The 24,208-nt window shown below is 37.3% G+C and overlaps 2 protein-coding genes and 1 long non-coding RNA gene across 40 annotated transcripts in view; 1 reads left to right on the forward strand and 2 right to left on the reverse strand.

Moving 5' to 3' along the window:
* Nucleotides 1–649: 649 nt before the first annotated feature.
* Nucleotides 650–2,589, reverse strand: LOC149924879 (uncharacterized). Of its 2 annotated transcripts, XR_016477012.1 has the most exons (5): nt 2,457–2,589; nt 2,379–2,395; nt 2,266–2,316; nt 1,151–1,269; nt 650–733 (listed from the first exon to the last, which is right to left on the reverse strand). It is a non-coding gene; the product is annotated as an uncharacterized LOC149924879 (long non-coding RNA). The 2 variants fall into 2 exon arrangements; XR_016477011.1 differs by having other exon boundaries at nt 2,379–2,589.
* Nucleotides 2,590–2,959: 370 nt separating this feature from the next.
* On the forward strand, nt 2,960–4,806 carry LOC149924880 (uncharacterized). 2 transcript variants are annotated; one of them, XR_016476953.1, is made up of 8 exons: nt 2,960–3,014; nt 3,081–3,386; nt 3,452–3,642; nt 3,701–3,843; nt 3,909–4,300; nt 4,363–4,429; nt 4,495–4,575; nt 4,727–4,806. XR_016476953.1 is itself a non-coding variant. In XM_090160543.1 (7 exons), exons 2-6 carry the CDS (start codon nt 3,222–3,224, stop codon nt 4,411–4,413), a joined length of 942 nt encoding a protein of 313 aa, XP_090016669.1. In that variant the 5' UTR covers nt 2,960–3,014; nt 3,081–3,221; the 3' UTR covers nt 4,414–4,429; nt 4,495–4,800. The 2 variants fall into 2 exon arrangements, 1 of the variants encoding a protein (XP_090016669.1); XM_090160543.1 differs by having other exon boundaries at nt 4,495–4,800.
* Nucleotides 4,807–7,689: 2,883 nt separating this feature from the next.
* Nucleotides 7,690–24,208, reverse strand: part of LOC149924881 (coiled-coil domain-containing protein CG32809) — a 566,408-nt gene continuing 549,889 nt past the window's right edge. For 34 of the 36 annotated variants that reach the window (XM_090161281.1, XM_090161276.1, XM_090161267.1 and 31 more), the window contains 7 exons: nt 23,354–23,508; nt 23,145–23,263; nt 22,797–22,927; nt 19,508–19,583; nt 18,364–18,447; nt 18,021–18,126; nt 7,690–11,321 (listed from right to left, as the gene is read on the reverse strand). In XM_090161281.1, the coding sequence (XP_090017407.1) occupies nt 10,038–11,321; nt 18,021–18,126; nt 18,364–18,447; nt 19,508–19,583; nt 22,797–22,927; nt 23,145–23,263; nt 23,354–23,508 (1,955 nt within the window). In that variant the 3' untranslated portion in view covers nt 7,690–10,037. Of the gene's footprint in view, nt 11,322–15,087; nt 15,138–17,014; nt 17,140–18,020; nt 18,127–18,363; nt 18,448–19,507; nt 19,584–22,796; nt 22,928–23,144; nt 23,264–23,353; nt 23,509–24,208 lie in introns of those variants that run through there. The other 2 variants (XM_090161294.1, XM_090161295.1) reach the window with 2 other exon arrangements.

Raw genomic sequence — 24,208 nt, forward strand, 5'->3', positions numbered from 1 at the left:
AATCATTAGTCCACTAAAAGAGCCGTGTTGCTTTTGGCTTTGTGTGTCATCACATTGAATAGCTGCTTGCATAGGGAGTGAAGACATTCAAATAATACAAAAGTCTCATAGAAAATTTCTTTTTAATTTTGAAGAACAATCCCACACAGTAACCAAGCTGTTTTTGGAACACAAAAAATTATCTATAATTACGAAACCTACACTAGTATTTGTAATTTATTCAAATATCTATTTAACCTTTTAACTGGAATTCCATTAATCGTTTTTTATCTTGTTCAAATGTACTCGTATTTTAATAAAATATTAATAAAGTGTCTTCTTATGTTTAAATTGACCAAAAAAAGGAAACACAATTTGTAAAGGCAAACATTTATTACATATGTACAAAAATAAGTGTTACCAACATTAAAAACCTCTCATTTCAAAGATGATTTGAAGTATAACTATGCTTTAATAAGTACTGCTAGAAAGGCTCTTTGAGATTTCAGTGCTAGTGGATATTTTCTTTTCTTGCAACTTTATTTTTGAATTAGAAATAATCAAATTAATATTTACAAGTAATGTTTTCGAAAATTTGAAATGCCATTAGCCACTTATTCAAAAACTAGGTTTGATTTCACAGATTATTAAAGTGTTTTTATTTTACTAAGTCCTGCCAAATCAAAAACAATTTCATTGTAACTGTGCCAACCTAACTAAAGAAGTAAGTGTTACCACTCTCGCCACGTGGAGGCTGCATTTAAGGAGAGCAAAAAGAAAAAACCCACATTAAATTAATAATTTAATTAATTAGGATAAAAATCCCTACTATACTAAAATTAGTACAGTAGGGATTTTTTAGTAAGCCTAAATAAATTAATATCTTCAGGGGACGGACTTTTTTAATATTAAAATTAGATAAGTATGAACAGCTTGGTGTTTGGGGAAGAAATCAGTTATTTGTTTTTATCCATAACCAAAAATTATAAATAATAAACTTATATTTTTGCATATTAAATCATTTTATAACCTCGAATAATGTCCCTAAATAAACAGTTAACTGAAATTTATATTTATAAAAACTTTTGGCGGTAAAAAGTTCCTCTTAAAACAGGGAATTTTCATGCTAAAATAAATTAGTATATTATGTTAGACAATAAATATTCTTTACCAGTTAAAATTAGTTATAAGTTGGAAGCCACGGGGACGAGACCAGATGCAGGCTTGCGAGAAGCCACAGGGACGAGACCAGGGGCAGGCGCTAGCAAAGCAAGAATAGCCAGTGATGACCTGGACAAAAGAAGAGGAAAATCACTCTCAAGAAAAGAAAAACCAAGGGATGGCTCCAAAACCTTCCCGGAGGAATGTTTCTTGGCCAGAAAGGAATTCCCAAAAGCAGGAGAAGAGGATAGCTTTGAAGACTCCCCAGAGGAAGCCTTCTCAGCTGGGAAAAAAATCCCCTAGCACTAAAGCCCGGAGGAGGAGCCACCAAAGCCCAAGGAGAGGGGAAAGATGGAACAAAAGGTGCCGCAAACGCAAATGGCCCAGAAGGAGCCTGGGGGCCGGGCAAGCAACGCAGGGTGGGATTTCAAAGAATTGGTCCAGAAACTGCTGGACCCATTTACCGAAAAGTGATATTTATCCGTGGGTGTCGGACAAATTTCGCTATCGTCACTTAATGTTGCCAATACCGCTGGCATGACCCTTCCATTACAAGTAGGGAGCCATTGGTAAGGGAAACATCAATACAATCCCCGATGCCCTGCGAGCCAATGGAGCGAAGTTGGAAACTTCGGCTTGTCCCAAAAGAGAGCGAAGCAATGGTGCTATGAACACATTTCTCACTGTCAGAATGCCATGCCACAGAATCTTCACCATTACGGTAGAGATTCACAACCGCTGCATTGAACGCAACACCAGTTTTACCCTCAGCAAATTTCTTCAGTGAGAGAAGAACCGGTGGCCAGCACAAGTCAGCTTCATGCACCACTCTCCCGTAGGAATAGGAGTAAGAACCCCTATACGCTACTCAACGGGGAACAGCAAGGGGTCAAAGAAAAATCCCTCCGAAACTCTTTAGACAAAGAGCTAAAGAACCCCGATGCCTCATCTTGTTCCAATGCTTCGGGCTCCCAATACACAAAAAAGGCTACCGCCAGAAGGAACCTTTAGAGGATTTCTTCCAGGAGCCAAGCATTGAGGTGCAACACGGGGGCCGAAGATTGGACGAGATTAAGACATCTTACTAAAATATTGCCCAAAAATTACTCAAACTACAAAACTCACCGAATTCACAGTACTAAAACGAACCAAATCTCCGGATCAGACCAAGGAAATCTATAAAGGAAATAAGGAAACTTCAAAACTCATAAATAGCTGGACTCATGGCAACTACTTACCTGATTTATGCCATGATCTAAAAACCAAAGAAAATAATTTCAATAATCAAGTGAAAACACTTTACACATAGCTATTACTTATCTGATATAGGTCAGAGGCACGTCAGTCTCCTCCATGCTACCATGACCTAAGCTTAGGCTTAGTGAAGTATAACTACGAAGACCTAGGCTTAGTGAAGAAAAACCACTAAGAATATATTGTAGAGCAGGCGCCCCTATAGAAAATCATTTAAATTATCAAGCTTTATTTAAAAAATACATATATGTTTATTTAAATTGGCCTAAAGAATACGAAATATAACCAAATTTGGCCTAAAGAATAGGAAGAAAAATGTGGTTACTCACCTCTTTATTGACCAGAATGCCGCTACGGGGTTATACGAGTTTAACGCTGATCACGTGGGGGCGTGAGAATAGCCTGTTAACTATTCTCACGTCCCCCGTGAGAATAGCCTGATGACTATTTTCACGCCCCCCGTGAGAATAGCCTGATGACTATTTTCACGCCCCCCGTGAGAATAGCCTGATGACTATTTTCACGGGGGACGTGAGAATAGACACTGCCATTCAGAAAACGAGAAAGAGTAAAGCCACTGAAATTGGGTACTAAATAGACTTGCTATTTTTAAGACTGATGTAGGGTACCAGGTGGAATAGTATTATATTGGCTATTTTATCCATTAATTGAGTATCTTATTACAGTCACAGCGAATTCGTTATTTCGTTTAAATAACTTCAAACGTAACTTAGCAAATTTTCATAACTGAAGACCTCTGCGGGCATGAATAAGCATGATCGGGGTACGAACTAGCTGTCAAACATTGAAATAATATAGTAAATAGAATGGAAAACGATAAATCTTATCACAAAAGTTCAGTTACATCTTATAAATTGAAATCCACCAAAACTCCAGATATTAAATTAGAAAAAAAGTCTCACCATGAGAAGGCTGCAATATGCACAAGTAGAGCCAAATATCGTCAGGGGAAAAAAGACACTGCTGTCAAAGTAAAGCTTGCTGAAACAATGAAGCCCTTCATTTCTAAAAATACACATTTACACAAAAATTATAGGTTTACACTGTTAGCCAAGAATCATACTACATTCTTGTACAAAATGTACCCTCGATAGACATAGCGGAAGAGCTCCAAAACTTATGCCAAACATTTGGAAAGGTTGAACTTTTCTTAAGAGTACCAGACTATCCTAGAGAGGATTTTACAGAAGTGTATTTAGTTAAATACCAAAGATTACAAGAAGCAAGGTTGTAATTTTATATTTAAAACTACTATTATAATTCTTATGTATTCTTAACTTTTAAGAATTTCAAAAAAACAACTGGATGAAAGATCTTTCTTCGGGGATTGTTTACACGTCTGTTACGCTCCGGAATGCGAGTCCATCGAGGAAAGCCGAGCAAAAATAAACGAGAGAAAACGAATAGTCAATGCTAGGCTAAATATACGTAAATATCGTAATTTTATAATAATATTTTACAAAGTTTGACTAATTTTCAGTTCTTGTAAGTAGTAAAAAATCCAGAATTAGCTTTTCAAAAGCCCAAAGAATCAAATTTTAAATATGCAACAACACCCACCACGGAAGATATACCTTCTACTTCAAACCACACCCCTGAAACAACGGGGGAAAACATTCCAGATACAGCGGTTGATAAGAGTCTTTTAGTTGATAAAGTGTCCAAAGAGGAGATTCAAAATTCCACTTATATTTGGGCTGGTAAAGAATATTCTGTTACAAGCGAAGCTGCAACGTCCCACCTAAGTTCGTCTAAATCCAAAACTGTAACCAAAATGAAAGGAAGGAATTTTGTTCCTCGACAAATATTGTATCATAAGAGCCTAGACACCACCAACCCATCGCTACTAGCTACGAGAAAACGAATCGCTGACACACTAGATAGGGTACAAATATTCGTTGTCTGTTACTAATAAAAATAAATAAAATTTGAATTCTTTTTTTTTAGGTGAATGCCAGTAACCCTGAAGTCAATATTAAAAAAAGGAAAAAAATTTAAACTGTTTGAAAATATGGTTATTAATTTTTTTTTTCATATTTTTGCTTAACCATTTTAATTTTATTATTCTTTATGTCTTAGAATATTAATCTGAAGTGATGAAAAAGGAGTGAACACTTCCAAATGTCTCATCTTTATCTAGCTTACAATTTTACAAAAACAGTATCCTTGAAAAAAATGCTAGAACTGGGGAAAAATTGTGTGAAAAACTAAACATATATTGACCCTTTTTTTTGAGAACAAACTTATGGTGTCGGCCAAAGGCCTTAGACACCAAAACATATATTGACCTTAATAAACAGTAATTTGTAAGGCTACTAAAAATTGGTCATGGATGAGTATGGACTTTGCTGAGTTTTAATTTAGGCTATTTTTATAATTTTATTTAAAATATTACATGTATTGATTTAAGGTAAATAAACTTTGTTTAATTTGAGTTAAAAGTAACATTAATCAGCCATTTAAAAAAAAACCTATTTAGCTAACAATTTATGAATTGAAGAAGTCAAAAATATTCTTTCAACATAAGCCCCTGGCACCTGGAAAATTTAGGAAATATACATGGAAAAACATAAAATTATCATGGAAATCAGTTTCCGAATAGTTGTAAGAACCCTGTTCTGGCAGTGTAGACTGTGAAGAGGAGACATCCATATAGGTATGTGGATGACTCGACTGAGAAAACTGCGATGACATTGGAAGAGGGCCCGAGGTCTGAGAAGCTGCAGAGTAGGAAGCATAATGGGAAACTTAACGTTGGAATGGCTGATAAAAACTCCTGATGCTGTACCAGCAGTTCGTGCGTTAGGAGTTAGTGATGCATTTGTTGAGCGATGGCCCTTTGGAGATGGCGAATAACTGAAGCAAGCTCCTTCAAAATCTCAATTTGCTAATTACAGTCTCGACCTTAACAATAATCAGCTAGGCTAGTACCCAAGGCACCACCTTAGTCCTAAGTCATCAAGTGACTTTTAAAGCCATTAATTCAGGTGGCCGGGTTACAATGCATAGGAGGGTGGTGGCAAGCCCTTTGTGCCACGCGAGCCAACAGCTCCCTACACTAACTATTACCGTTAACCTGAACAAGTTTTTATTTAAGGGGAAACTGAAGAGCTCAGGGGAAAACCCCTTAAACTAGTGGGGAGAGAACTTGCAAACTCAATGCAGAAGGAGTTGTTCCGAGTTTTCACCCAGTGCCACAATCTAGGATCGAACCTGGTTCCTCTTGCTGCGAGGCAAAGGTTGCTAACCACACTGCCACCCCACCCTTAACAGCCAACTCGTCCTTAGCTTGTGCATATTTACCATGCTGTTTAGGGGTTACTCGTTTAAATGGAGTTAGAGACATCGGAAATGCGCTGACAACGGTCTTTGTGGTTGAGACCATGCAAAACCACTTTGATAGGGCGCGGACAAGCCCCTTTCGGGGGTAATACATGGTAGAGTCGAAATTGCCAATAGCACAAATATCAAAGTCACTCTTGAGATCTGTGACAATGCATAATGGTAACATCCGAAAAGAGGCGAGGGACCCAACAATAGCAGACGGCGTAGCTTTTGAGAACCAATTTGCAGGCCTTGGTAGAAACCATAATGTTTAATAAAATTATTATTTAAATGTTCATACATTTTCAACCAATTTCATCATCAGAAAATAAGATACTCCTATTTCTTAAATAACATTTAAGTACAGATAGATATCTGCAATTTTAAATCTTTCAGTCTTAATCCGATTAAAGGGAAAACTAAAATAATGTGGGGAAATGAAGTTAATGAACTGCAAACTACACAAAAGTGGTAATTATTCACTTGCTGTATCAATTTCACAAATCATTGAAAGATCAAAAGATAAACTCTGTCAATAAGTTTATTTCAGAATACAATTGAAACTTCCCTTTTCCAAGATAGCGTGGGATTTCAACAAAAACAAGTCTCAATCAACCTAGAATATTTTAGTCATATCGTATATCAATTAGACAAACAGATAATCAAAGTAGTTGGGAAGATTGACTCCTCTCTTGGCCAAAATCCGTCCTGTCTAATGGAATTAGTTAAAATTAATTCCTACTATTAAAATTTATTAATTCATTTAATATTAATTCCGACCATTAAAATTTATTAATTCATTTAATATTAATTCCAGTAAAATTTATAAACTCATTTAATATAAATTCCTACCAGAAAACATATTTATTCATTTAATATGAATTCCTGAAAGTAAATAAAAAATTTTATAGTCATTTTTTTATTTTTATTTTACATTAATTTGTAACAGGAAATTAAATTTGTAATTTGTTGGTCAAGCGAGAGAAGTCTTGAGTAACTACTGAACAAGGAGCATCAAAAAGGGTTAGTCTGTTAATAGTGAGATAGTTAATTATTCAAAAGTTGCTGGTTCCGTATTTGCAGTAATTTTGAGCCGATGTGACTGAAATTGTTTGTGTTGGTTGGTCACACCCAGCAAATGAGGCCAAATGGTTTGGGTTTAAATCTGATGCCATATTGGAAAATGGCGGACAAATATTATATATCCTTAGCTACCATAGTTTTATGTTGTAAGATAACTGCCATAGTTTTCTTGCTGTGGTTGAAAATGGTTTTTGGTTGGTATCACATTGGTTACAACCAGCTGCGTTACACCTCTTGTTGGAAAATGGTATATTCCATATGCCATAACTGTGGTAATTCTTCGCCATTTGGGTTTAAATTCTACGGCATCTATGAATACGCAAACTCACCAAATCTATTTAGGCATAATATAGTTGCATCTTAGATGTAACTAAATCAACATAAAATAAATTGTGTAATTTGTTAATTCATTAATCACCAATACTTACCACCAATTTAAAAAACGACCTATCAAGTGTAATTTGTTAATTCATTAATCACAAATACTTACCACCAATTTAAAAAAACGACCTATCAAGTGTAATTTGTTAATTCATTAATCACTAATACTTACCACCAATTTAAAAAAACGACCTATCAAGTGCAATTTGTTAATTCATTAATCACTAATACTTACCACCAATTTAAAAAATTACCTATCAGATGGAATTAATTTAAAAAACTTTAATAATTTAATTAATTAATTTACCTATTAGAGGATGAATAATATGCTTTGACTGAAAGGTTAAAGGGTGTCCTAATAATCAAGATTAAAAATTAATCATTGTTTAATAATTTTTAATCTTCACGCAGTTAATATAGAAGGATAGACTAGACTAAAATAAAGATTTCGTCAGATTTATAAAAAAAAATGAACCAATAATTAGGATTCAAAGATTCTTTTATTCTTATATCATTAACAACTGTTACAACCACCCAATGAGACAGAGGTTGGCACCTAGGCCACACAATTTTTCTTAAATAAAAATTTAAATGATAAAGAGGGTTTTCTTTTAATATATATATTTTAGGAACATGGGTGGTTTTTGTAAAAGGGGCTCGACACAAAAAAAGTCAACATTTGCGCTGCTTTCTCTTAAATTTAGCTTTGCTACGCGCGAAATAATTTAACAAGTACCAGCTTGTAGCGTCTAAGCCTTATTTTTTTTTCAATTGTTTTGTACATATGAAAGACAAATGCTATAATAATAATTATAATAATAATAATATTAATAATTATAATAATCTTAGTTTTTTTAATCAGACTTATTTTTGGAACAACAAGAGAAAACTGATAAAGAAGTGGCAGGATAAGGGGTTATTCAACCCTTTTTCTCAAAAATTAAAGAGGAATAATTATTTTAATACAAATAAGTACGATAATTTTTTGTAATTATTTTTAAACTCGGCATTGTTAAAACTTTTTTAAATATTTAACAATTTTTTTATTTTTTACTATTGTCAACTGCGTTTTATTTTCACACCCATTTTTTTTATGACGATTTGTTATTTTGTTATCTTTCTTAAAAACCAGTACAAAATTTGCGCCGAGTGCTTTTATGTAGTGTATCGCCTAAAATACCTAGTTTTTTTTATATGTATAACACTGGAACAAGTATTTGTTTACTTAAAATACAGTTATTGTCGTGAAATATACGCTACTCCATAATCGTAAAACAGTATAATAAAGTGAATATTATTTATAGGCCATTAGCTTGATTACCGAATTTTTATTTTATATATCAGCTTCATCCGAAAAATAAGGTAAACCCTGTAAATTAACTTCACCCTGAGCACCGAAGCGCCGCGGTTGGAACACTTCTACAGGAGCTTCGTCTATTTTCGACTTATTTCTCGATTGTAACTGATACTATAGAAAATTTCAGAAATATTTAATTGACCGATATTTTCTTTTTGAGAGTCACGATCGCGCCATCTGTATTATATTATTAATAAAAAGGATTTTTTTCCCGAAATGGCACAGTGGCTTACCCTGCACAAAATCTGTATTTGTTGGCACTTGGATCTCGTTATTGAGAAATTAAAATCGGTTTATCCTAACTGTATTTTTTATTTTTGTGACATAGTAAGAACTTAATAGTAATTATCGTAGTAATAATTATTATAATTTCGAAGAATTGTTTTATATAAACAGGCCACCTACGTTATACAAAATGTTATTGGTAGCACCTACGATTTTGGTTGAAATCGGATAAGGTAAATTTTTTTATAAGCTACGGAAATGATATTAATTCTAATATAAGCGGCTTTTATTTATTTTCACGACCTTGTATTAAAAAGAGTGTGGTAGTAAAAGTTGTTTGAAAGAAATTAAAAAAATTGGCCTATCGGGAAGACAAATGTTCTATCAGGGTGACTTTTCTTCAATATATTACTTTTGAGGAGTTTTTTCTTTATTTTCACGATTAACATGACTATGGTAAAAATTAAAAAGTTTATTTTAAGTTTTTTTGAATTTTATATGTTAAATACTCGGAGTTTTGACACAATTATACTGAGCAGATTATATTTTCATCTTTTTTTAAACCTAATAAGATATACAGAGCACCTAGATACGCCATTACTGGTTCGAGTTATTTTATGAAAATGTAAAACGAAAAATTCCAAGAAAAAAAAACCCACTGTTGACATCGAGAGAGAACAAAGCCCATCTCGTTAGTATTCCCGTCGTTATCAGTCCTGATAAAGCTTTCTATAGATTAAATTTACTGTTAATTTATTGGTTGGTTGAGCATGGTTGTATAATTTTCTTTTCTCCTTGGTGTGTATTTTTTTACGTTTTCATTTTGTAAATATATTTTATGATAGTTGTAATTGTTTTCGTTTATTTCCGTATTTCCACTATTACTTATACGAATGAATATCGTAACTAACGATAATTTTGTAAAAAGCGCGTCACCACGGTCGCGTGTTTCGGAGAAGGAAAAATTAAGAAAAACGAGAAGAGAGAGATGTTAGAACGTTCGTCTTCGATATTATTTAAAAGTGGGTTTGAACGATTATTTTTTTGTATTAGCACACTCGGAGTAAAACGGGCACCCCGAAATACGGTAGCGTTCAGGTTGTTCATCTTGAATTTTATTTTGTAATATATTTATATTCTTTTTTTCATGGTCATCGTAATCCTAACAGCATCATCGTCATCGATCTTCTTCATCTTCTACGAGTGATACCAAATGAACCGAGAAAACTCAACGTGGAGGGTGGATTCCGTCTCACAGAATGTCCGTTTCGAAAACCTTTCCGGGAGTCTGTTGGTTGACGGCGGTGATATTCCTGACGCCCCCGCCGATGGAGCCCGGTGACTTGGCGTTGAGTATGACGTGCGAGCCTCCGCCTACGCCCGTCATGGCCAAATGCGTCAAAGAACCGGAAGCGGGTGTCAAGCTTAGCGCCGTTTTGGACAGGATGTTGCTTTCGCTTCCGGTTTTCTTCAAGTCACTCAGCGCCGAACTACCCATCCGAGGCGGCGAAAAGCGTTGCAAGACTTGTCCCCTCTGCAGCTGCTGCAGCCTGGCGTATTGCTCCTGCAGTTGCTTCTGCTTACGGAGCAGTTCCTGATGGCGCTGCTCCAGCAACTCTTGCCGGGAACGAGGAGGCGTCGAGGGCGCCGTCTTCTTGGCGGCATCCTGCGCCGCCGCCATCGCCATGGCCGCCGCGGCCGCTTCCGATTGCGCTTTGCGTTCCGCCTTGGAACCAGCCTGCATGGCCAACTGCAAGCCCTCTTGCGAGTTGACGCTCTCGCTGCTACTGCTGTTGCTCGAGAGCTGGTCGCGCCGCGAGTCGTCGTTAATGGCGCTCGTCTTGATGACGTTCTCGGCGTCCTCCTTCGAGGCTTGCCGGCTGGAAAGCCCTCGCTGCATGACCGGCTCTTGAGGATTGTTCTTCGCGGGTTCCGAGTAGCTGCGGAGGTGTCCGTAGATCGCGGAGTCGCGCATCGTGGTCGTCCCGTACGACGACGTGGGCGAGGTGAGCGGCGAGCGACTGGTGGTCCGAGGCGGAGGCGGAGGCGGCACTTTCTTCACGGGCAGGGCGGGCGGAGGCGTCGTCTCGGAGCCGTTGATGGCGGTGTGCTTGGAGGCGAGCATCCGGCCGAAGACGTCTTGCGAGTGCGGCGAGGCGGACCCTTGCCGCCCGTTGGGCACCGGCGACTGGGAGGGGGAAGCGGCGTGCCTGTTGCCCGCCTCGGACACTTGCAGTTTGCCACCGGCCATTTGCTGGACGCTAGCCGGCTTCGGCTGGATCGGCGGCGCGAATGTCGGCGTGCGGGCGGGCGACTCTCCGCTGCTCGAGGAGTAGGAGGCCGAGGGCTGCATCCGCCGCTGTTGCTGCAGCGCCGCCGCCAAATTCGCCGTCGAGTCTCGCTTCGGATCGCCCGGTTTCGTGAATGTCTGCAGCTCGTCCAGCAGAGCGTCCAGAGCGTTCTCGGTTCGCGACACCGCCCTCTGGTGGCCATCCGGGGGAACGTGGATCACAGTATGAGGGTTTGAATCGAGGGTCTGAAAAGCAAACAGGCGTCGAAGAACAATAATCACCAGCTTATCAGTGCCTCGCGAGAAGAAAAGAGGATCGGACAAAACCTCACTGATCATGACTACTTTAGACAGTCCAGCTAGTTCTCGAAAACAAATGATACAGTGGCGAGAAAAAAGGATTTCGTCTTAACTAGCGTGTGTGAATTTCAGATAGAAACGAAAAAGGTTTCTCTCTTCCTCTCATTAACCGATAGAAAATTGATTTTGATTTGATCGAAAAGAAAATAATCGTAATAAGCTTATCGACGCATGCGGAGGGAAAAAGAGGAATCAGAAGAATGGCCATACAGAGGATCATCGTAGCAAGCTTTGTACGTACAAGAATATAGAGGGAGAAGAAAGGGGGGAGGACAGTGAAAGACTCCCTCGGGTTAGACACGCGCGCGCCATCTTTCGCCGAATTAAATCATTTCGTTCCAAATTGAAACGATATTAGCTACCTCGTTGGACATTTAAAAAACCCTGAAGAAGAAAACAATAGGTCTCGGGGAAACTAAAGTCTCTATCGCATTCGCGTAGAATGAAACAATGTAGCTCGCACTCGGCTTCAAATGTAAGTCGTTGCGTTAAAATATTCATACATGCTTTCTTCGAACACACTTTCACAAATTATGCCACAAACTGAAATTTTAAAAAATCTATAAAATTGCGCGACTAAACGTTGAAAATCGCCCAACTGAAAAGAAATATCTGTTTAACTACTTTCGGCGGAGCGAGAAGGGAAAACAGAGAAATCGAATATAAAGTTCGACTGACCAAAAAGGGGGGATAATAGAGCGTTCTATGAAATCGGTGTGTTGTGCTTTCCCCCTTTTGAGTTCGGAGGCGGTGAAGGTTTGGCTGGTTTTTCGTGTGAGAGAAAAATATTTATCTGGCAAACCCATAGATATAAGAAATGTATATAAAGGTCTAGATAAATTTCGGGGCGTCTAAGCCTAACATAAAATACGGAATTGACACCTAGCAGACACCGAGGAAGGCACGTGACCAAGAGCGCGAGCTCTCTTAGCATTTTAGTCCTAAGTGCTTGACCTTTCCGCAGGCCGTAGTCTTTAGACACCATCTGTTGGTGACTTTTAGTATAGTTTTTAAGCCGGAGACAATGGCTCTCACGACGATAGCACGAGCTTTCTTACCGATAGATAGCGCGTTATAAGGATAGCCTGCAGAAATTACGCGTTTCTGCTAGCTGTCACCTCCGTATTCACTCCCTTTGAAATATTTTATCTAGACCTTTATATACATTTCCTATATCTATGGGCAAACCCGTAAGACATTGAGAGCAGTCGATTTTTAGGAGTAGCGTAGTTGCTAGCCTAGGCTTCACTAATTTCCGGCTTTCCGCGACGTTTTTCTTATTTTAAATGATTTTTGTAATAAATGTATGATGGCAAATAAGCAAAATACTAGTCCCAAATTAATCCACGGGTTTAAAAAGAGATCATGAAAATATTCTTAACCCCAAACATACTTCAACACCTAGTGTCTCTCCTACCACTCCTAAAAGGTACGTCTCTAAAATATTCATATAAAGACAGGACATAAGCCGAATTCTCCTAAACCAAAGAATAACAAATGTTGTTAAAATGCTAAACTAGCTCTATAGTATGTATGAAAAGTTTGGCCAGTTTTGGGCCGATTTTATAGAACGCTCTATTCCGATCTACAGATTCGCGTTTTTCAAGATGCAAAAATATTTATAAACGCGAGGATCCGGAACTACCAGCACTTTACACTCGCGTGGATACACACCACGTCCGACCAATTCGCGGCTCGGAAACTAAATATTTATATATCATTCAAATTTGGAATTACTGAAGATACGAATCCTTGACTAATTTGCGAGGAAATGGTCGGACGAAGTAATGACTAAGTTTTTGACGTCGAGCAGCGCATAGCCCCAGCAATGTTCAAGACAACTAGCAAAAATATTTAGCTTTTCTCGTAAAACTCTAGACTTTGTTTCGCAACAAAAGATGGGCCACCATTTTCCATCGTTATGTCCGTTATTCTCCATCAGCTAGCATTGATTGGAGGTGTTGATTTTGGAAAATTCCTCACGCGTTTCTACAAGCTCGTGCTAAAGTGCTTTTCCTTTTTTGAGTATAAAGAAAAGAACGTTTGAACCGAATTTAAATAAGAATGCTGAATCTTACACATTTATTGGTTATGTTTTTAAAAAAAACCTTGTGAACGGTAGAATAACGATATGTCATTGATTGGGTAAAAATTCAATTTGAAATATTGTTATATTTTCAAATATACTCCCGTCACATAGGTTAACTCAACTTATTCCTAAGAATATATTTACTGTCTGACGATTTAGTAATTGATCATTCTTTCTGTAACAAGGCACCATAAAAGATACTGCCTATTTAAAAACATACAATTATAGCTGTGTTTACACTCACGCTTTTTTGAAAATGGCGGCGCCCACATTTAGGCGCTAAACAAAGTCTATAGAAAGAGGATTTTTTACGATAGTATCATTCGAATATCAACGACCAATTCTAAAGGGATACTGGAACTATCGCGCCTACAGGGGAAAAAACAAAAGCCGATAACCAATTAATGGAAAAAACATTATTTGGTCAAAATAATAGAAGCATCGAAGCCAAAAAGCGGGTTTTTCAAAAAACGACGGGATTGAGCTACGTTTGGTACAAAAAATATCGAAATTGTTTTCTAATCGATTTTTTAAGGTATTTTGACGTGTTTCTCATAACAAACCTTCTCGGACCAGCCCCTGGTCTTGAACCCCTTCCATAAGCTGCATTTCAAAAAGAAAAATGGGGAAAAACAACCCTTTCTAACTATATTTTGAATCCATAAAATATTTTAATCAAAATTAACTTCAACGAACACTTTGTCAAATATATCGAATTTTTCGCTCGACTTTCTCACAATTTTAACTCTTTCATTTGAACAATATTTTTTTTACTGACGTGTTAATATTTAATTTTAATGGATAATTAACGTGCAATATATTTGAAAAGTGCTTGTTTCTGTATCCAAAAAAATAATCTGACTCGAGGAAAAATATTACCGTGATAATAAAAAAATATCTTTAAAACAAACGAGTTCATTCCGACAGTAACTAGCTATAGAGATAGAATTAACATATATCAAGAAATAAGTCTTTATAAATTTGTACCCATGCTTTGGCAAAAGAAAAATAGTTTTAGTTAAGTTAACTTATTTCAAGAGAAAATAAATGAAAGATACACGTATATAAAAATCAGGCTGATCAAAAAGCATTGCTGGCATAGAAAAGAAAAGGCATAGTATATAACATCTAAATCTGAACGACCCATACGTTGCAGTCAGAGTTTCTACGTCATTTCTTACAAAGAAAAATAAAATAAAAATAAATCGATTAACTCTAATATTATCGTTTACGCAACGGGCAATTTCGAGAACAAAATAACCAAAAAAACGGGTGAAAATTATGATGACAAAAACAGGTAGACCCGAGATGAAAAAAAGGGAAATTTTCGGCGTCCAAAAGCAAATTAAGAATTTTTTTTGGTATAATCAAAACACGAGGGAAAAAATGCTGTTTCCTACGTATTTCTTTTAAATATTTAAATTTTCCAATTCACACTTTTTACGTATTTCGTATATTTATTTGGTTAAGTTAGGAATAAAAAAATTACTAAAGAGACATCCATTATGTATATAAAGGTGAGAGAGATATATATATATATGAGATATATTTATTGATAATTACTCGATTTTTTCCCTGAAGTTTGCACTCCTCTTCCACCCATGTCGATTCAACTGAATAGTGGGTGTACCGTGAATATTCGATTAACGAACGTGTGTATAGGTTTCAAAGGAGAAACGCAAAAAAAGACAAAAAATAAGATCATGAGTCTCTATTGATCTTTCCGACTCAATTCGCAAATTTCTAACCGAAAATTTAAGATACTTAATTATCGAATTTTCATTCCACCCGTTTCGCAAAAATTTCTATTCGCGAAAACCGTTTTCAGCTACGCAATTTTGGGCACCTAATGACTAGTGATGGATTAACCAATCCCCCCTTTCACAGTACCGTTTCTATACATCCCAAAATTACCCGAGACGTTTTTCTCATCTTGCGCACTATATTTGTTCAGAGTCAAGTTACGCCTTCCTATATTTAATTACCTTCGGATTCAAATTATCCCTTTTTATATTTGTTTGCATTCAAAGTCAGGTTATCCCTTTAATATTTGTTTATCTTCAGAGTCAAGTTACCTCTTTTTATACTTGTTTATCTTCAGAGTCAAATTATCTCTTTTTATATTTGATTACCTTCAGAGTCAAGTTACCTCTTTTTATATTTGTTTACTTTTAGAGCCACGATACCCCTTCCTATATTTACTTACTTTCAGAGCCAAGATACCCCTTCCTATATTTGTTTACTTTTAGAACCAAAATAACCCTTCCTATATTTGTTTACTTTTAGAGCCAAGATACCACTTCCTATATTTGTTTACTTTTAGAGCCAAGATACCCCTTCTTATATTTGTTTACTTTTAGAGCAAAGATACCCCTTCTTCCATTTGTTTACTTTTAGAGTAAGATACCCCTTTCTCTATATTTTTTTAACTTTTAGAGTCAAGATACCCCTTTCCTATATTTATTTACTTAAGAGCCAAGATACCCCTTCCTATATTTGTTTACTTTTAGAGCCAAGATACCCCTTCCTATATTTATTTTCTTTTAGTGCCAAGATACCCCTTCCTATATTTGTTTACTTTTAAAGCCAAGATACCCCTTCCTATATTTATTTACTTAAGAGCCAAGATACCCCTTCCTATTTTTATTTACTTAAGAGCCAAGATACCCCTTCCTAAATTTATTTAAATTTAGAGCCAAGATACCCCTTCCTATATTTATTTAATTTTAGAGCCAAGATACCCCTTCCTATATTTGTTTACTTTTAGAGCCAAGATACCCCTTCCTATATTTATTTAATTTTAGAGCCAAGATACCCCTTCCTATATTTTTAAGATACCCTTCTTATAGAGTCAAGTTACTCTCTGAAAATGGTAAGGTTTTCAGTAAAGTTACGATTTGAGTAGAATCAATTCGTAATGGTTAGTAGTTTATATACTATCTATATTTGAATGGGCGTAACATTATCTCTGGACCTTCCGCGCCTCAAATTCGACAAGCCTCATTCTTATTAAAAGGGGATATTCTCTGAATCCGTTTTTGGTAAAACAAAATAATTTCGGTTAAAAATAAATCATGAGTAATGGTTAAAAAAATACGCGTTTTCAAATCGAAGGGTTGAATAAATATGTATTTGTTTACTATCTACTTGCAAGCCACAAACTATGAATATATGACACATGAAAAAATATAAAACCAGCATGCAATATCCTGTTCAAGGAATTTATAACAGAATTTGTATCGTTAGTAGAATCGTATTAACTGCCCATGGACAAACTTGTTAACTCGTAAACGGCGGAGGGAACTTTAAAGTGTACGAAATAACCGTCAGGTATAACGGAGATTTCGGTATTTTAAAAATACTTAAATCGAAGATTTGTTGGCCATTCCTCATGTGGTGATAAATATTTGTATTTGAAATTTCGTTATATAACGACATAAACATGTGGAAATAAAAAAAGCCTTAATATATAGAAAAAAAACAATCCATATTTAACTTAAAATTTATTCATTACGGTTTTTAAAAGAAAATTGCTAATGTAGCGGTTTTTGTTTTTGCTTAAAGGGCATCTATATTTTTTTAATAAGTAAAATTGCCCTTGAGTCAGGAAAACATCTGCAAAATAGAAATAAAAAATATTTCGATTTCAGAATGTCGGTTTTAAAGATATTTTTTTGGGTTCAAGTTTCTTTAATTGTACATGTTTAACATCTATTTTTTTTTAAATAATTTATGAAAAAAAAAACACACAACAGAAAGGCCGATGGTTTCCTGATACACAAAAAACTGACAAACTAAAATTTTTGGTGGCGGATATTTTTAAACCAAAAAGTGCCATAATGCAATTTTAGAAGGAAACAAATTGGAGCTAAAATAAAAAAAAACTATCATACTCTGCTGCTATGGATAAAATAAAGAAAGCCGTGCAATAGATATGTATTTTCTCATTTACTTTGGGGAGTGAAAAATATTTAAAAAAACCCGATAAAGAACAAACGTTGGGTATAGTTTTCAAAAAATCAAAACTACTTTATTTAGAGTTGAGCAGTTCACCTATAAGTTTGTAGTAGAGTTTCGGCCATATCCGTACCCCAAAATACCCAAAAAATGTAACGAAAAGTACCAACCCTTCCGCATAGGCTTAAATTTGAAGAAAAATCCGCAAAAAAGAGACAAAAAATTATCAGTTTAGGCGATTAAGTACGCGAAGGGACTGCATCCTATCTGTATTTGAAAGTGCAACGCGAATTTGGCAGAAAATACTTCAAATTAAAAATTGCGACTATCGGAAAAAGTACGCTGTGATTGTTTTTTTAAGAAGCAAAAAAAAAAATATGCAAAACAAGTCGAAAACGGCGTGATTATTTTAGATAAAAAACATTGTTAGCAGCCATCGGTGGATGTGCCTCGGTAATTATGGGACTCTTTAAAATAGTTCTAAAGCCAAAGGGGGTCCAAACTCACGATCGTGGAAAACGAAACTGCTTTCGACTTACCCGGACACTGTGAGCTTCACCGTCAGAGTGAGGCCCGTCCGCGGATTGAGATTTCTCCGGAGGATGATGTCCTCCAGTGTGCCTCTGCTCCTGCACTGAAGCCAACCTGCAAAAACGTCATCGGTAATTAGTACGTACTACGCTAATGTCCATCATGACCTTGAAAATGTGTCCTCACGACCTTGAGGCCAATCGAGGGATTTATCTAAAAAAGAGGTCTTGAAGTGGGTGATTGCCGCAATAGCTTATAGCTCTAAAGTTACAATCCATCGTGACCTTGAGATTGACCTAATACCCTTTACTGGCTGGACCCCCTACAAAATGAAAGATGATTTTCGCTTACCTTTTCAAGGTGACTAGGGTCCCAGTTAGCTTCTTGCAGCGTCGCAGGGCATTCTCCAGTCTTTCCGGTTCCTCTTTAAGGAACCTTTAAGGGAAATCGAGAGTTTCCAGGTTAAACTAGCTTAGGGTAATTAAATTCATCAGAAAGGGGCTAAAACACAATCCTAAATTATCTTTTTATCGAAATGTATTTAGCAACGCAGAAATTTGGTTGATTGTGTAATTGCCCGTTTCAGATTTTGAAAGTACGCCTAAATTCGCCGACCAACGGAACATTTTTGAAGATGAAATGAGATTAAACTGTGGTAACAAGGTAACCAAAAATTGCAATGCGCATGTGGAGAAGGGGCGGATATCGAAATATCAAACTATCGATTGTGTAAGTTAAATTTTAAGTAGTGGCAGTATGTTACGCTGTATCCGGTATTAGAGTCAAATCATAAACTAAATGCTTAAGCGGACGTAAAATACCTGTTTATTCTTGGTGCCCAAGTCTTAAATTGGCACCATCGACCGTCTGTCGAAGCATTTCATTAAAATCACTTACAGACCACCACGATTTTGAATTTGACCAATTCTATCGATAGTTTGATATTTCGATAGCAGCCTCTTCTGCACAACCGCGTTGTCATCTTTGACGGATCATGATTTCTTTGTCATTTTTGATTTTTACAGAATATAGCCTCCCTGGTTTAAAGAATGCCATCTGTTGGAATTTGCCATAACTGCGTCTATACAATATTATATTTGGCCTAAAAATGATAGACAAAGGAGAAGATTCTTTCACAGGAGTATGACCATTAGAAGTCGATTTTTAAAAATGCTAATTTTTATCAGATGGCGCCAGCAGTCTGAAACGTTGGAATTCGAAAATAAATAAAAACTACAATTAATATTTTTTAATATTTTCTCCTAAGTTCAACTTTGGTTTGTAGTTTTAACAAAAATTGGTACTTAAAAAAGTGTTAATATTTTTTTACCACCAAAACATTTAAATTGGCGCCATCTAGTATAAACAAAGCATTAAGAACAAACCTCTAATGACTTTAAATAATTTGAAAATTGATCTATTATTATTATTATTTAAAAGTAATTTTTCCGATTGTCGGCGAGAAGGCGCGTAATAATGAACAGCGTGGTCATACTTCTCTTCTCGAACTACCACTTCCATTTCGGCCGCCATCACTGATTTCAGACTTTCCTGAAGACTAGGGAAGCGAGCTAAACGCATCAAAATATTCATTAAATCCACTCAAATGGCAAAATAGCTTTAAGACTATGGTCGCGTAAGAGCCACCAAACCCATCTCGGACTGTTCCGATATCAATTGAAGGGGAAAGTCTCGACTTTGATCGACTAGCGTGACCTGTTTACAGGGGTTTTATCAACCCGTGTACTCCACCGCAGTAAAAAGTAGTTTTTCTTTTGGATGCCAAATTAAAGTTATAAGTGTTTAAACAATTGTATTATATTACGATTTACAAGGTTTTTTTTATATTGCTAAAATGTCAGGTTTCAATTAAAACCAAGAATGAATTTATGACGATTTTTCATCCCCCTCTAAAAATAAACTCTTTCCCCCAACAAAAATGAAATCAGTTCAGAATCTCATTGGCTACCTCAAAGTGACGTTTCGCGCGAGCCGGTGACGTCATGTATACCCCTACCCGTGCCGCAGAGAAAATTCGACCATTCAGTCCGCCGATGTTCTCAACATAGTCATTAATATCGTTTTCCATTTGACTGCTCTCGAGCGCTCTGATCAACATTTTATGTTCCATTTGTGTGCTCGATAAAGTTTCGCCTGTTCCATTTCCCGCTCTCGGGTGCTCCGAGATCGCCCAAAACCGGTCTGCCGATTTCGACAGTTCAACGGATCGAGATCGGAGCAAATTTTTGCGTGTTCCTTTTCGATTTTTTGGCAAAATGGCAGACCGAAACGAGAAAATTCAAATTACTAGCAGACGAATAACAACAAAGCGCGGGAATATGGGTATGGAATGTTCCATTTTACTCTAGTCGATTCCGGCGAGATCTATGACGTCAGAGACAGATTCGGAGCGAATCTTGAGCAATCAGAATTATGGGTAGGAAAGGAGAACCTGATTGGCTATTACAGGAGTTATCTGGCCGGGAGTAGTGGCGTACTCCTGTAATCCCAAGCGTCTGGGTGGCAGAGTTTGTGGATGGCCGTGTGAGGACGACCCACCAATCCCCCAACGGGTGGTCGGAATACTTCCGCCACGGGTGTCCCCACCCCTGTCCCCACGTATCCCCCCGTTGGCGTGGCCGTTACACTTACCGATGTGTGTATCTCAAAAAAAAATTACGGGAGTCTGCGCAGAACCTAATATATTATCCATATATATAAGCAATGTATATAAAGGTCTAGATAAATTTCGGGGCGTCTAAGCCTAACATAAAATACGGAATTGACACCTAGCAGACACCGAGGAAGGCACGTAACCAAGAGCGCGAGCTCTCTTATCATTTTAGTACTGAGTGCTTGACCTTTCCGCAGGCCGTAGTCTTTAGACACCATCTGTTGGTGACTTTTAGTATCATTTTTAAGCAGGAGACAATGGCTCTCGCGACGATAACACGAGCTTTCTTACCGATAGATAGCGCCTTATAAGGATAGCCTGCAGAAATTACGCGTTTCTGCTAGCTGTCACCTCCGTATTCACTCCCTTTCAAATATTTTATCTAGACCTTTATATACGTTTCCTATATCTATGATATTATCCTACTTGTACCATGGAGGAATAGTAACAGGAGAATTTTTGTCGAGGGAAGCTCTGATTTGACCCGTGATTTGAGTACCCCACAAGTGGGAGAGTGGGGTGGGTTGAAAACGTGGGAAGCGCATCCTGGGAAAATCTTCTTACCAAGCAGTCCCCTTTAGCTGGCGCCATCTAGATTTAATTTTTCCTTAGCGGTGTGTTTTTTATTTTGAAAATAAAATATAATGTGAAAAATGGTTTGCGTTGTTTTGTCCTGTTACCGTTTAGAGCTTTAGTGTGATTTAAAATAACCATAGAAATGGGGAAGTATTGTATATATAAAAAGTGTAAAACTAAATTTCTTGAAATATAAAAAAATTTAAAACTTCTGAGAAACCGTTACACGTTTTCAAACAACGCGTTATTTATTTTCGTGGATCACTTCTTTTAGTTGTGGAGAGATGGCGCGTTACGAACAACCCGCGTGACAATCCGGTACCAGGATAACCCCTTTTTTTACACCCCCCTTACTCTCCCGTTTGTGGGAGTAACTTGTTACGGATGGGGGCCCAGAATCATCGGACAAAAGTCCTCCTGTTACTATTCCTCCATGCTTGTACACTTTTACAAAATGTTCCAGCGAAGTGGTGGTTCAGTGTTCCACATATTAAACTAATTTATTTAATTATTAAGTTTTAATGATTAAAACGGTTTTGAAATAAGAAAAACGTTGTACTTGAAGATGAACTTAACAACTAAAAAAAAAAGGTATGATAATATTAAAATCTAACTTTAAAACAGTTTTTTGGACAAGGCTTAATGCATCTTTCAATGTAGGTCTGCTTCGAAAGTGATTTTAAATGAAGATTTCAATTTACCAAAAGGCACCTTCTACGCAACACTTTGAACCACCATGTACACTCATTTAACAAAAGTAATTAAAACTAATTATATTTAATAACAGTAAAACGATAAGAGATCTTTTATGTACATCGTAAACCCAAAATTACAACGACGTTCATAGACCAACGAAAAAAGGCTGATAGTTGTCATGTCGCTACCATCACAAATATCACGTGATTAGGCTGGATAACCCCCATTTTCTTGCCCCCTTTTCAAAATACCTTCCACATTAAAATTAAAGAAAAACTGGCAAACAATTTCTTTACTCCTCTACTGGTTTAAAAAAAGTGTGTATTTCCGCCATTTTTTCGCGCTTTTTTGAGGTTGGTCGGACTGCCGTTACCCTAGGGAACCCCTTTATATCATTCTGATTATAATAATTGTTAATTTGATATTATAAAATAGGCCAGAAGCCTTTAGAAAAGGTCAATTTTTAAGAAAAGAGAAAGAGTCTGCAACAATTCTATTGGTTCTTTGAGTCACGTGTGTTCCAGCTCATTTTAAAACACGTCAACCACAGTGGGAGCTAGTATCCGTGGTGAGTCTAAGACTTTCTCAGATTATTTACTTTCTGCTAACAGCCTCAGCGGCGACCTAGTCCTATAAGGCAGCGGTTCCCAATTGTTTTTTACTATGGAACTCTAAACTATCCACCTAATTCTGGCGGAACCCCAACTCATTTTTTTTACTTATCTTAAAAGACTCTTGACACAAACAAAGATGGCCACGCTGCGAATTCTCGGAACCCCCGTGACCCTTCCGCGGAACACATTTTGGGAACCGCTGCTATAAGTGTAATTCCTCTAACCTTTGAGATCGGCCACCGTCTTGCTAGCGCGGCTCAGGACCAAAGCCATGCTCTCCACGTCACTCATGTTAACCCGACATCTCCGGTTGATGACGTTACTGCGCAGCTCTTCCACCTGGCTTTCCAATTCACTGCGATAAAAATGGCAAAGGCACGCGAACGGTTAAACGTGAAAGAATCCCGAGTAGCCTACCACGGTAACTCCCAAACCTCAAACAACCATTCGAACGTGGATACTTCAAAGAGTAGGCCACGTTCGGAGGCTTCGCGGGTCGGGAATGACGGTGGAAGAGTAGCTAGACTAAACTTTCGGAAAGTAATCAAATGGAAAGAAGGTTTCGCGTTTACGCCAAATCTTTCTCTAATCGAGTAACGTCTTGTCGATATAAATCTTCTTCTCTAGATACTCGCAGCCTCTCGGCGCAAACGTTGTGATCTTCTCCTCCTTGTATCGAAGCGAGCATGACCTACGGACAAACGGGTTAAAAGAGACCAAACAATATCGAGCCCCTTTGGCGAAGTTCCTCGGGCCGCTCTGTTAATTGGAGTGTAGGTACCTTGATTTTATAGCAGGTATCTCTGACCGTTTCCCGGGCGGTTACGGCCTGCGCTTGGGCCATTCGCCGAAGATTGCGCACTTCCAGGCGCAAGTCTTTCGTCTGTTTTCTCAAATGTCGCAGTTGAGAGTAGAGCTCCGGGCTCAGGTGAAGTTCTGCGCGGCACGATACAAGAAATTACTACTTTAGCGTCTTCAATTGTTACAGATTAGTCTTAATTGTCCTAAATCTCATTAACCGTAATTGCGGACGTACGGGAAACCACCCAACAAAATAAAAGGTGGACATTAGCCTTAATTCGGTGCATTTTAATTGTCCATTAATATTATCTCTAAAAAATATTTTTTATTCTGCTGGTAGCATTAATTTCAAGGTACGCTATAGCTCAGTTTGGAACCTTTCTACACGCGTTTGTAGGGAAATTTTAAACCTAACTTTTGTTCGGAGCCGATTGCGTGTGAAAATAAATAATCTGTTCCATTGCGCCGAATCCCATTCGACCGAAAAAGCCGCACTTCTCCGGGTTTAGGATTCGGTTTTATCCGTTTCAGCATCAGTCAGAACCGCATGCAGTGTTACCTAACCTAACCTAACCAGGCAATTTTTAAAGTGGTCAACTCATTTGCCCACTACCACCACAATTTCCTTTCCTTTCCTAAGCCTAGCTATTTCCACTAAATACAAAACCCGCCTTTAGGCTAATTTCATCAAAAACATTGGCGGAATTCGGTCTAATGGGAATTCGGTCGAATGGGATTCGGCGCAATGGGAAGATACCAAAATAAAAACCCCTTTTTTTCTAGACAAATGCTTCCTCCCCTATTGCATTGACATTTGAAATACAGGCCAATTTTC

This window comes from Leiobunum rupestre, chromosome 10 (genome assembly GCF_980474605.1).
Source record: "Leiobunum rupestre chromosome 10, qqLeiRupe1.1.hap1, whole genome shotgun sequence".
Lineage (NCBI taxonomy): Eukaryota > Metazoa > Arthropoda > Arachnida > Opiliones > Sclerosomatidae > Leiobunum > Leiobunum rupestre.